Source organism: Poecilia reticulata, chromosome 9 (assembly GCF_904066995.2).
Source record: "Poecilia reticulata chromosome 9, P_reticulata-male-v2, whole genome shotgun sequence".
NCBI classification, from domain to species: Eukaryota; Metazoa; Chordata; class Actinopteri; order Cyprinodontiformes; family Poeciliidae; genus Poecilia; species Poecilia reticulata.
Genome location: NC_088838.1, coordinates 25,138,652 through 25,152,096, shown reverse-complemented (window position 1 = coordinate 25,152,096; position 13,445 = coordinate 25,138,652). Strand labels below are relative to the sequence as shown.

Below are 13,445 nucleotides of genomic sequence, written 5' to 3'. Positions count from 1 at the left end.
AGTAAACTTTTGTTCCTCGCCTTCCTTGTGGAGGATTTACATTATTTATTGGCTGTTATTGTGAAGCATAACGCAGCGTTTTTACAGCAGAAATTGGTTTTATGTAATATTTATAATTTTTCAGAACAGGAAAGGTTTCTGTTGTAATTAGCTGTAAGTATAGCAGAAATAAAACCTTGAAATGTGAAATGAAACTACGCAGTTTAGGGGTTTCACATTTTGAATTTACAGATTTACGTTACTGATAAAAACCTTTTTATTTAATTGTTATATATATATATTTATATATACATACATTTACCGGTCCGTTTTTATTTATATTGTGGATGAAAACTTTGTGAACTACTGATTCAGCGGAACCGAGGATGAACTGGATTTTTATTTTATTTTATTTCATGACCAGCAGAGGGCAGCATTTATTAAACCACCTGCAGGTATTAATGTTTAGATTGTTTTTAGATGGTTTATAAAGACGCTCAGAGTATTTCTTCTCCTTGCCTTTGGATGGAATCACCCTAAAGTTTGTTTTATGATGAAACATCAGATTAAAGTTTTAATCCGGACTGTAGATGACTTCATGTTCTCAGAGACGAACAAAAAGACAAATCTTTGCAAAGAATCTGCATGGAAGACGGATTTCTGCCTCTTAATTTATTCACACTGGGTCACATCAGAAGCAGGAGGGGCTGAAACTTAAGGAGAGCAGCGGACGGACGGGAAACTGTTCTGTTTGTGGCCGTGCTGAGAGCTCAGGTCAGTATATTTATCTCTTGTTTTTATAGATATTACTGACAGAAACAAGATATAATCAGGGTAAACTTTTCAACAGGACAAAGCTAACTGAGGTGGATAATTCTCATTTTAGTTTACTACAACAACAAAACAGTATTTGTGTAATCAGATAATGTAGAGATCTTTTCAGGGTTTTACATTTATCTTAGTTGTTTAAAGTGCTTCAATGTTTTGAGCTTTTAAAACAACAAACTGCAAACAGGAGTGAAGAGTTGCTGCCTGTTGTGGGTCTGAAGCTATTTTCAGCCTGACAGCTTCACGGTGGTGACAGGTGGGTCAAGCTGAAGCATGTGGAGGCTTTAATCTGAGCATGCCTTTCATTTATTTCCAACTATTTTTAACCAAACGCATCATTTCAATCAGTCCTCAAAATATAATAAAGTTTGATAAAGAAGAAATGTTTATTTGTACAAGGATTGAAGAATGTGTAAGAGCTCAGAGAAAGCTGAGTGACCTCCAGAGAGGTGCATAAGCCTTTTTACTCAGTTAAACTTTAATTGAATAATAAAGAAGATAATTTGCCGAATAAACAGGGAAGTTAAATTCAAGTTTTAAAAATTAAACAGCAGAAAAAATACAAGAAACAAACATTTCACCAAGGTAATTTAATGATAATGGCAGGTGACAGTCCTTCAGGGTTTCCCTCAGTGTATCATAAGCCTGGCGGGCCACCAGGCTTTACTTGTGTCCGCCCCAGCATTGTTTATTTATTAAAAAAATTTTCATGATTGCCTTTTTTGTTATTATTTTATAGTTGGTGTTTAGGTATTAACCTTGCAGTCTTCCAAAACACTTAACTATCAAGTAATATTTTAAAATTTCCTGTCAACTATAAACATGTTTCACCTCAAAAACATGGCGGGCGGCTGGATGACTGACTGCCCTAGCGCCTGAGCACCGAGCTTAGCAAGTTTTCTGGGGGAAACCCTGGTCCTTGATGAGAATATTGGGTTAGAAAGATGTGAGAAAGTTTACATAAGGGTGTTCAAAGAGGGGTGCGGGGGCCATTTCTGGCCCACGACTGATTTTTTTTTTGTGGCCCCCAACCACAATTCAAGAATAAATTAGTACAAAGCTACGACTTTTAAATAAAAATCCTACAAATCTGTTAGATGCAAAACAAAGTGATTTTCTTTTGAAGCTTTCCATTTTCCTTCCGTTGTCATGGTAACTAAGACCACATTTACTCATAGACTTATACTCTAACGTCCATCTTGTTACATTTAAATCTTTTTATTGATGAACTCTAAATGTTTCTAAGTGAAGACTGACCTAAATCCAGTTTATATTGCTGAGAAATGACAAGATATTTTTCAGTTTTCTTCAACTGAGTCCAAAATAATAAGCAAACTGGATGCCTTTATTAACAAGCAAAATGTTTAAAAACATTTTAAGTTTTGGATCTATAATCCCATTTCTACAAAACTAATCAGATTATTTGGTTAATTAAAATAGGCCATGCTTATTTTATGTTTGAGTAGGTACAGAAACATTAAAACAGGTTTGGTAACTAAATTTTTTTTTTTAGAGCTGATGATTTTGGCCCACAGCACAAAAAGTTTGGTTGGTTTTAATTGGGGAGACAATAGTATATTTAATTTCTTTTCTTGTACCATTTGCAGAGTAAAGATGAAGTTTTTAGCCTTCCTGTGCCTGTCCGTTCTCTTAGCTCACATTCATCTCTCAGTGGCAGGCAAAATCAAACTGTTAAAGCCTTTTAAGAAGACGACAAAGATAAAAACTAATCTGGATGCCAAAACTAAACATTCAATCCTGGAAAAGGCCAAAAACCCCACTTCAAATAAAGGAAGTTACCCTAAGCAACCAGAAGGAGGCTATCCTCAGTACCCAGGTAGTCAACCTCAATATCCAGCCGGACGCTATCCTCAGTACCCAAACCAACATGGAGGCTATCCTCAGTACCCAAACCAACATGGAGGCTATCCTCAGTACCCAAACCAACATGGAGGCTATTCCAACCCAGGTAGCTACCCTGGGTATCCAGCCAGAGGTTATCCTCAGTATCCATACCAACATGGAGGTTCTCCTTACCATGGAAGCTACCCTCAGTACCCACAGTATCCTGCCGGCCATTTCCCAGCTCCAGGGTATGGAGGAGGTTATGGAAACTATCCAGGTAGCTACATCAACCACAACCCAAACAACAGGATCCTGAGCCCTCACTACGGCGGCAGCTTTGGATTTGGTGGCTACGGAGGTGGGGGTGGTTCTCCCTTCTCTCACTCGGTTCAGAAAATGGGATTTGCTCCGTCTGATCAATCCAAAGGGTTCGGACGCAGTGCGGCAATGGCGGCGGCTGGAGGGGCGATGGCAGGAATGGCCCTGGGCTACGGACTAGGGAAGTTCCCCCATCCCAATTTCCACTTCCACAACCCCCACCAGGAGTATTACTACAACTACTACATGTACAAGCGATACGGTATGAAATCCTCTGACAGGGACGACTACAGCAGGGACTACAAGTTCAATCAGACACCTGAGACCTTTGACAGGTTCATGACCTCCTGCATGAAGAGGACGGACCTTCTGCCAGAAGAGAACCAGAGGTCGCAAACCAAACCACTGACCACCACCACCACCATAACAACAACAACAACAACATCAACAACAACCTCTTCAACTAACACAACTACAACCTCAAGAAGCAACATCACTGCAGCGGGGAACGTCTCCTCTATCGCCAATTCAACCAACAACCCTCTCAATAAGTCTGATGTTACAAATGTGAAGGTTTCACAGACTCTCCAGAACAACGAGGAGAATGATGACACAGTCAGTATTGTGGAAATTGGCTACCCAGCGTTGATCAACCAGATGAAGGTGAAAAGATGTACGGAGCTTTACGTCGTTTACTCTGAAAAACACTTGAAGAAAAATGAACAGTCTTCACCTCACAGTGGGATACAAAACCTGCAGCAAGGGCTACTTTTTGTACTCATGAGCACAACTATGATGTTAATGCTGCACAATTAAGACCTTCACTGGGTAGAAGGTGAAGTACAAAAATTAAGATTATGCAAGTTTGCAAACAAGCTCATTTTTATTTTTTATTAATGGTCTGTACATTGCATTCTAGCATGACTTCTACCTTCTGGCTTCATGGTTTATTTCTCTTGCTCATGACAATGAACTTTAATTATGGCTAATAATCTCTACTGCTCCTCAGCAACACCAATCCTAACACAAAGCAGATCATAAATGACAAATTTTATCGAGGGCTTTAGAAGCTGAAGGCTATTTTCCTTCCTGTAGCCGCCAACTGCAGTGCATGGCTAACACTCTACAACAGTCAGCACTGAAAACACATTAGCTAAAGATTTGTTTTAGATGTTTTTATGTTTCTTCTCTTGTGTATCAGAGCCGTCGCTAACTAGTTAGGTAAATATTTGTTTTAGCTGTTTTTTTATTTCTTCCCCATCTACAACAGAGACATGGCTAAAAACATGTTAGCTAGATGTTAGTATTCCCTTTCTTCAATAATGCCACCGCTAACATGTTAGCTAAAGATTTCTTTTAGCTGTGTTTTTGATTTCCTCCCCTTCTCCAATAGAGCTAACATTATTGTTTGCATCTCCCCCAATAAAAAATTACAGCATTATTCCAGTGCGTTGTGTAAATGTTCTAAGTTAGTAACTCCTCCAGCCGTCACAAGGAGGGCTGCAGCCTGGGAAAACTTCACTTCCCACTCTTATGACGCTGAACATCCGTTCAGAAGTGCCAAACAAGAATTTTATTAATTGTTGCTGTCTTGTCCAAACAGAAATCCTCCCAATTCCAAAAATGGTAGCAACTGGCTCATTCTGAGCACAGAAGCATTTTTGCTGGGGCAGAGCAAACTGGGAACTGCCATAAATAACCGGCCTCTCCTCGCACACGAAGGAAGGAGGGGCCGGTCATTCATGTCTATGGTTCATGAGCCAAACAACTTAAAAAATAACATTTACTTTCAAACAATATGATCACTGAAAGCGTTATGGGATTAGTTTGCACTGTGCTGCTGACCGTACTCTGACTGCTATGGTGCAAACAGGCTGAACTGTGGTTACAGAAATAAAATTATATAAGCAGAAATGTCACTATACCAGGCAAGATCACAGCAGAAAATAGTAAATGTTAAGATTTATGTTGAATCGCCTTAGAACAGTAACAATTAGTGTTGCATTTTTACCATTTTATAAATCTAAGTACACCTTTAATCACTGCAAAGTTGAGTGATATTCAGAAGTTGAATGCAAACGCCTGTTACTGATTATATTTGTTCATGTTTATCATATTTTATATCTGACCTCTTACACACAAGCGCATGCGCACACACACGTCAAATATCTTATTACAATGCAGGCTTAGGGTGTTTTTCTGGATAAATTTAAACTTTTTGCATTTTGGTTCACAAGTTAACAGTTATTGTTACTTTTTCAAATAAATCTACATTCCAAAACATTCTGTGTTTGTTGTCTTTAACTCGGTTCTAAGTATGTTTTATTTGTAGTGCTGTGTAATCTGCATAGTTTTTTCCTCTCTGAAACATGCATTACTTTTTATAAACTTGAAATAAACAGAGTAACATAAACAAATTTGTTTATCTTAGATTTTCTGTCTGTTGTTAATGATGTACAGAAACTTCTTTGAAAATACTGTATTGTCTTTTTGTTGTTATTTTTACCCTTGTTTTAATATTTTACAGAATATTTTGAGATACATGTAATTGTAAAAATGCAGTGTTCATATTGTTTACTTTGTCAGTAATCATCCTGTAATGATCCATTAATTCACTGATCCTCTGGGAGAAATGCATCCTCTGGATCTCCTTCCACTCTCTTTATGATTTTAATGTCATAATTACAAAACCACATTTCTGCCAGAAGCAGGACACATGAAGTTTATGCACTGAAAGTGTCTGTCTGCGCCAAGAAGAGTTAGACTGCAGATCACTTTTGCATGAAAGGGCTATTTTATCATTTACTCTGGCTGTTTTTGTAGAGAAAATACTTATCTTAGACAAATGTACTAAACAACACAATGATTTGTTATTTTTCTCCTCATTTATAGTTAAGGGAAGGGCAGTGTGGACTGAAGACCACCAGGTGGCAGAGGAGTAAAGAACATTATGTATGGAAACTGAAGGTCTGAAAATCAGTGGATAAATATGGCATCTAATCCTTAATTATTACAACAGGAGCTGCTCATATATTCCACAGGTCTGCAGTTGATGGAGAGACTGAAACAAAAAAATAAGTTAGTCCAACCACAACCCTCACAAAGCCATGCAACGCAAAACCAATCATTAAACTCAGCTGACTTTATGTCATTATTCTCATTAAAGATATATTGAATAACACCCATATTTCAAGATATCTTAAATGTATTTTTAGATAGGCAATATTTACTTTTGACTTGTGAAAATTAAATAGACAGCCTATCTTAAAAGCCAATAACGACTAAACAAAACTGAAAACCTTGAATTAGACTAAAATTAGAATTTTGTATACATGTCTTAAATTAACATTCCAATTAGTCAGAATGACATCTCTCATATCCTGATTTAGTATTCTGTCTAGTAAAAACGTCACAGATTTTATAGCACCAGTTCCGCCCTCTAGTTCATATTAAGATCATTAATGTTTTCAAAAGGCCATTTGTGCCAGAAAACATTGATAAAATCCATTAACAAACCTATTAAACACAGCCATCCCAAAGCATATGTGAGGTAAACAGCTGCTTAAATTAGTTATATCTAAACTTAAACCAATTTAAGATATAAGAATGTAAGGGCGGTAAAACATAATTTATTTACGTTAAAGCGGCCTGCCAAACAACCCGTCATCATTTCATGGCTCCGGATGATGGAAAACAAATAAGGTTAAGCCCCGCCCCACATCTTGTATCCAGGCGACCTATATCTTTGGTGCGCGAGGCGTTACGTCAGCGGCAAACGTCTCTTCAGACCGACTCAACGTTCAGAGGTGACCGGTGAGCGGGAGGCTTTCTAAGCGGAAAATAAGGCGAGAAGAGGGAAACCGAGGTGCGGACATTCAAGGTAAGGTTTCGGCTAAACTAGCCGCACCCTTCTGGGTTACTTCTAGGAAATAAGTCGCACTTTTTTTCCCCAAACAGACCTCTTTGTGGGTAAATACGCCGACATGGACTTCACTGATAAACTGCTGCTGACTTATTCGTTTGTGAATTAAATGCTGGGTCAGTATGCGCCATCTTAATGGAAAATAGACGAGTCATTATAAAAGCAGTGGAAACGTTCATGTCAGAAGAAGCTTTATTTGATATCCGTGTATAATTTAATAAGAAATTACCCTTTGGCTTGCTGTAGACGATGCAAAACGACCTTACTGGACCTGTAGCTGCGTCAGAGTATGTTTTGGTAAATTAATTTTCTTATTAAAAACAGTATGAAAAACAAAATAACAGGTTTTTTTTTAAACTTTTGCTTTTTAAGATGGAAAAATTACACAGAAATTAAATATTTTTGCCGTTTTGCAGTCACAGAGTGGAAATTTGTACTTTGAATTATATTAAGAAATAAAAAAAATTTTTCCACACCAGGTCTTTCTTCCTTTCTTTACAAAGCACAGGATACAGAATACATATGCACAAATCACAATATCACAAACAACAAGCTTGGTTCTGAATAAAATAGGCAGAAAAGCTTTTTCAGTGGAAGGTTGTAGATAATTACCAACATGGCATTTTTAAATAAAATGTAATTAAAACTCTTTAAAAGCAAACAATGAAAATGCCGTGCCAGGGGCAGATGTCTCAACTATGTATCAGATTTCATATAGCATAATGCTTTATTGATCAATGAGGATGTAAAATTAAGCTAATATTAAAGTAATTAAATACCAGGTAAATAACAGCAGAGTCATTTCACCATCCTTATTGTCACGCATTGTAAAAAATTGATAAATTCAGATTTTAACATTTAATTTGGGTAAATTTAATCTGTCGTGGCAAAAAAGTTAAGAAGAAACTATACCCATTACTATTATTTGTGCTGTTAATGCTTTGTGCCCTCCTCTTTTTACAGTGAGACTGCAGTCAGTCTTCTCTCGGAGAAGGTTGGAGAATAAAGCGAAAGAGATTTTTTATTTTTCCTCTTTGCATAATCTCAGAGTACTTGGTATCTGAGGCCCTTTCAGCTCATGCTGCAGGTTTTCTGCATTATTGAGGTCAGGGTGGTGATACTCTCGATAATTATCCTGCTAAAGAATGCAATAAAAACACATTGTCAGTCAGAGGAAAAATCTACAATTACAATACAATATTTACATATTGTATTAGTGAGTCTGCACTTTTGTCCATTGACTGCACCAACTCCCTTTCAACCCTGCATGGGTTGAAAGTGTATACAAATGGATAGATGGATTATAATGTTTCTTATAATGAGAACACTAAAAATAATACATGCTTGCTTTTTATGTCTTGATTTTTCTGACTTCCCATTTGGGTTTCCTGCACTGGCTAATGGATTTTAAAGCCCGGCAGTCAGACAAAGGCAGTAGAATGATGGAGTAGGAGAGGGGAAAACATCAGCTTCATTAGATCAGCAGGCTGCTCATTTTATGTTCGTGTTGAGCCATTAGTGGCTTATAAGCAGCCTCTGCACCCAGATATTGATCAGCTGAAAATGTAAGGTTAGCCTGTTTGTCACAGAAAACCCCACTTTATTACCTTTTTTTTAAATATAAAGCCTCAGATTTGATTAAAATAAAAAAGATCACTACATTCAGTCAGAAAGTATACTGATTCGGATCCCCAACTCCTTTCTCTGTGCATCTTTAAGATAAACAGCATGTGATGCGCTTTTAATACCATCCAAATAATCTTTTCACGTATTTGCTTGCATTTCCTTTTCTATAGTGTGAAGATGCAGCTCAAATCTTCTCTACTGTGCCTTCTTTTGTTTCACTTTCCTTTCCTATTGGCCAAAAGAGGTGGAAGCTTTGGGAAGAGCCTTGGTGGAAGAAAGGGGTCCACACCCAGCCGAAGTGCCACTAACAGCAACACGTGGCACAAAAGCAATCAGGGCTCCAATCCTCAGGGTGGACATCCCAAACAAAGCAACCAGGGAGGATACCCAGGTGGTTACCCCAGGCAGCAGGGTGGAGGCTACTACAACCCGTACCCAGGGATGGGGTCACCATATAGCAACAAAGGGTACCCAGGTGGATACATCAATGCCAACCCAAATAACAAAATTTTAAGCCCTCGCTATGGTGGCAGCTTTGGCTACGGAGGGTATGGCTCCAGGGGTGGCTCTCCATTTTCCCAGTCAGTCCAGGGAATGGGTTTATTACCTAACAGTAAATCCAGAGGGTTTGGTCGCTCAGCAATGATAGCAGCAGGTGGGGGGGCTGTGGCGGGGATGGCCCTGGGTTATGGACTGGGAAGGTTCCCCCGGCCAGATTTTCATTTTCGCAACGCCCAACAAGAGTACTACTACAACCACTACATGTACAGGAAATATGGTACCCGATCAACTGACACCAACGACTACAGCAGAGACTATAGCTTCAAAACTCCCTCAGGAAGCTACGACAACTTCATGGATGACTGCATGAAGAGAATTGACCTGTCTGCAGAGAGTCAAAAGCCACCAAGTAAACCAACCAGCAGGACCTCAAATGGGGCGTCCAACCCTTTAACCAACAACACGACAAATGCCACCACATCTTCAAGTCCATCGCCACAGGAATCCAGCAGTGCTGAAGACGACGATACAGTCAGCATAGTAGAGATTGGCTATCCGGCACTGATCGAGCAGCTGAAGGTCAGGAAGTGCTTGGAGCGTTACATGGTTAAGTCTGATCAATACTTAGTGAGACAGAATGGAGGAGCTCAGGCGCTGACGCTGGGCCTGCCGGGGGTTTTATCTGCAGCCTTTGCTACAACATTGATCATAATTAATAGCAACATGATAATGTTCCTGCACTGACACCGTTTGCAGGGTTAATCAGTTGAGATTTTGCCATCCTCCTCTCTACCTGGAGAAATATTAAGACATGGAAGAAGATAAAAGCTTCTTTTACATTGCAAAAACAGCCTTACCAAGTATTTTTGTTTAGTATGGGAAAAAATGTGTTACCATGTTTATCTGCTAGTTGAACTAGTCCTTCTTTTAAAATCTGTATTAAGGAATATTGACTTAAAGCCAGCTCCTGTGTCTTGCTGAAGAGTTACCCGTAAGTAAACGTAGTCTTATTTCAAAAGTTTTATATTTGCACTAGAAACCATACAAAATACTTGGTAAAATGTTGTGCTTTTGCAGTGATACAGGCTTTCGTCACTTTTTAACCGACAAGGCAAAAAACACCATGAGATTCAAATGGTATGATAATGTTACCAATCTATAGATATTTATTGGTACTTCTTATATATAGTAATAATCTTTCTGCTGTGTCTTTATGGAGTAACAAGCCTAACTAGGTGATATTAGCTGATTAATTACTCAGGCTATCTGCTCATGTAGTCGCTCTGCAGAATGTCACTCAGAACTTGATGACTGATGATCCTTTTGTTTCCTTGCTATGACTGCCCAGAGTTTCCTGACCAAACTGCCAGACCTGTCTTTCTTGTGAATAAGAGTGTTTTCACACATTATGTCCAGGAGACTCGGTTCGATTGGTGACCAAATTTGCAACATTTGTTACACTTTCATTTGTTGCATGTGTCAAAGAAATTAAACCGTTTGTTGCCGCCTCGTCTGTGGTGGTGCTGCACCAAGAACCACTGAAGGAGACAACATGAAAAACCTCTGAAGGAGACATGAGTGCAACTTCCTTCTTTACAAAACGAAAACAAAATGGAGTCAAATTTGAGCAGTTATAGGGTTTCTCTTTTGTCTTTTGTAAAAGTCCACTAGCTATTTCTCCCACGAGTGCTACAGTTGTGCATTTGTTTAGATTGTATTTACCCAGAATGCCCTGCGCTGTAATTTACTTCCTGTTTTTGGAGCCGTCTCCAGTCTGCTTGGTGTTCACATATGCATGTGAAACGCGCTAGAGTTCACATCAACTGAACCAAGGCCGAGGTTTGTAGGCGGACCAGAGTTGGATTTTTTTCTTCCACCTTAGAGTTTGATAGCTCGTTCACACCAACTCAAACAAACCGACTTCCTAGTCAAACTAGAGTTTGATTAAAGCGTCACTCTGGGAAAAAGCTTGCTATATTTAACCAACGGACAAATTTGTATCGTTCTTGACATGAATTTATGGACCAAACACAATCAGTCCAGGACCATAATTGGCCCCTGAGCCACACTTTGGATACCTGTGGGTTAGAGTTTTCTGAATCTTCCCAACGTGGGAACCTGCTGCTGGCTATAAAAGATGAAGATGATTATGAAGTAATTGTGGGAAGTTTTAGTTTTAAGAGAAAAAGCCATAGTGAATTATGGCTCAAAGAAGAATTCAAATATAAAACAGCTTTTTAAACAATATATTCTTTAACAACTTTTTAATTTGGTTTTAACCATTTTCTGTAAATCTCATTTATTATTTATACAAAAGTTGCTTCATTTTGGGACCAAGGCTGAAATTGTTACAAATGTCTTGCACCAGTAATATACCCATGTTGCCTTTCTCTTTGTATAATAAAAACAATTTGTACTTTGTTTTTTATTTTTGTTAATCTAAACTGATACAGGGCAAAAATCACCATTTCAGTTTAGTATTTTGAGTGTTTTTAAACGTAGCTGCGTCTGCCTCTGACTTTCAGGGCTTTTTATATCAGGTTTTCCTCCAGATCATGACAGAAATGTCTTTATCAAGGAGAATTAATTTTAATACTTTTCTGATTATCACCAGTTTATATCTTGTAGTGTCCAACATGGCAACATTAACCTGTGTTTGGTGGTTTATTGGGCTTTTTCATTTAAGTCTCAATATTTTTGTGTTTTTTTAATCAGTTCTGAAACTGAACTGATTAATACAGTTTCCTGTAATAGGAAACTGTATTTCCTGTTACAGTTTATTCAGTAACAGGAAATACACATTCATATTGGTTAGTTTTCTGTTTTTTTACAGAACTTGTTGGAAAAAACAAAATCCAATGAAACTTTAATATAAGAATGTACCCTCAGCTCACTGTTTTGAATGTGAATGTGTCTTCATTAATGACCTAATGTGTTTGTTTTGTGCAAAGTGTCAGAAATGTAAACATTTTATGTCTGCTCATTTTAAACGGTTGGTAAATGTATTTGTTGTCAATGCTATGATAAAAACAACACAGATAAAGCCATGATTTAGCTTCAAAAGAGGTAAATTCAGACTTTTTTTTAACACATCAGTCCATATTGTGGTGTTCCAGACACAGAAAAAAATGAACCTCTATATTAAAGATTTACACACTTTTGGTATGATTATGCTCCTATGTGTTGGAGGCTGTTTGGTTGTAAATGTGAAGATAAAAGCAATATAACAAATCGCCATTGGTGGCGCTGTTGCGGTTACAAGAGCTGGACCTGTAAAGAACAAGATGAAGTTCCTGTTCCTGAATAAACGTTGCCATGTCCTATCTCCAGTTATCTGCTTGAATATTATTTTATTTGACCTAGTGTATCATACACAACACATATCGTGAGGGCGCTGTCATACAGGAACATTTAATGTAAACATTTTCTTTCTACGCTGATAAATGTCCTGCTGTTGTTTGTCTTGTCTAATAAACTTAACTTTTAGTGATTCCCTGATTTATTATCTGCATGCTGACAATTTGTCTTTGATTTTCTATTTGTAAATAAATATAAATTAAATGTATAAAGGTGAATCAAGTTGGTAACACTTTATTTGAGGGGGCGGGGGGGATCGGGGGGGGGGGGACTGACATGACACCTGTCATGAACATGAATAAGCCTTCATGAATATTTGACTGCTGTCATAAAGCGTCATTCGGTAAATTATGACATTTAATACCAAGTTGACATTCAAAATGTCTATTATGACAACTTGTCATTAACCAATAAATCATTACTGGTATAAATTTGTTATAAAAGTATTACTGATTGCACTTTAAAAATTAGGTAACTTTATGTTAGTAAAGGTAAAACAGTAATTATTTTTTGGTTAATGTCAAGTTGTCATAACAAAGACATTTTGAATAATGTCAACTTTGTATTAAAAGTGTCATCATTTACCGAATGACGCTTTATGACAACAGTCATAAAAATTCATGAAGGCTTGTTCATGTTCATGACATGTTTATGACAGTGTCATGACAGTCTTATTCACCCCCCTTCAAATAATGTGTTACCATAAAGTTCAGAGCAATAACTGCATGACTGTTGAGGTTTTATGGCGATAAATCCCAAGAATTTAAAATATGTTCAGAAGCTCCTAAAATAATTGTAAAAATTTCTAATGTATAATCTTATAAAAAATATCTTCAAAAAAGAATGAACGGCTGAAATTAAATTGTCAACAGTATTCTGATTTATTAAGGGACAGCTGTTGCTTTATCTGCTCAACAATAAACACAATAAATAAATAAAACCTGCAAAACCATTTCAAATGTTTTGGGTAATCAATTGTTTTCTAATTTGTTGATCAAATTTTTACTATTCCTGTAGTCATGGATCAAACAATAATTTCAAGGGTCACAAATGGCCCTCGGACCACAAT

General features: G+C 37.6%; 2 protein-coding genes across 4 annotated transcripts; both read left to right on the top strand.

The window, feature by feature from the left end:
• The first annotated feature begins 653 nt into the window (after window positions 1-653).
• Window positions 654-5,253, top strand: sprn2 (shadow of prion protein 2). Of its 3 annotated transcripts, none has more exons than XM_081610775.1 (3): window positions 654-753; window positions 2,415-2,626; window positions 2,702-5,253. In XM_081610775.1, exons 2-3 carry the CDS (start codon window positions 2,422-2,424, stop codon window positions 3,784-3,786), a joined length of 1,290 nt encoding a protein of 429 aa, XP_081466901.1. In that variant the 5' UTR covers window positions 654-753; window positions 2,415-2,421; the 3' UTR covers window positions 3,787-5,253. The 3 variants fall into 3 exon arrangements, with proteins under 3 accessions (XP_081466901.1, XP_008416394.2, XP_081466900.1); XM_081610774.1 differs by adding an exon at window positions 995-1,063 and having other exon boundaries at window positions 705-753; window positions 2,415-5,253; XM_008418172.3 differs by having other exon boundaries at window positions 2,415-5,253.
• A 1,444-nt stretch (window positions 5,254-6,697) lies between these two features.
• prnpb (prion protein b) lies at window positions 6,698-12,509 on the top strand. Its single transcript, XM_008418179.3, has 2 exons — window positions 6,698-6,850; window positions 8,689-12,509. The coding sequence occupies exon 2, from the start codon at window positions 8,696-8,698 to the stop codon at window positions 9,761-9,763; it is 1,068 nt and encodes a 355-aa protein (XP_008416401.2). The 5' UTR covers window positions 6,698-6,850; window positions 8,689-8,695; the 3' UTR covers window positions 9,764-12,509.
• Window positions 12,510-13,445: the final 936 nt, after the last annotated feature.

Excerpts from the sequence above, each read along its gene's own strand:
- sprn2 (XM_008418172.3), top strand. The coding sequence starts at position 2,422 with ATGAAGTTTTTAGCCTTCCTGTGCCTGTCCGTTCTCTTAGCTCACATT.
- prnpb (XM_008418179.3), top strand. The coding sequence starts at position 8,696 with ATGCAGCTCAAATCTTCTCTACTGTGCCTTCTTTTGTTTCACTTTCCT.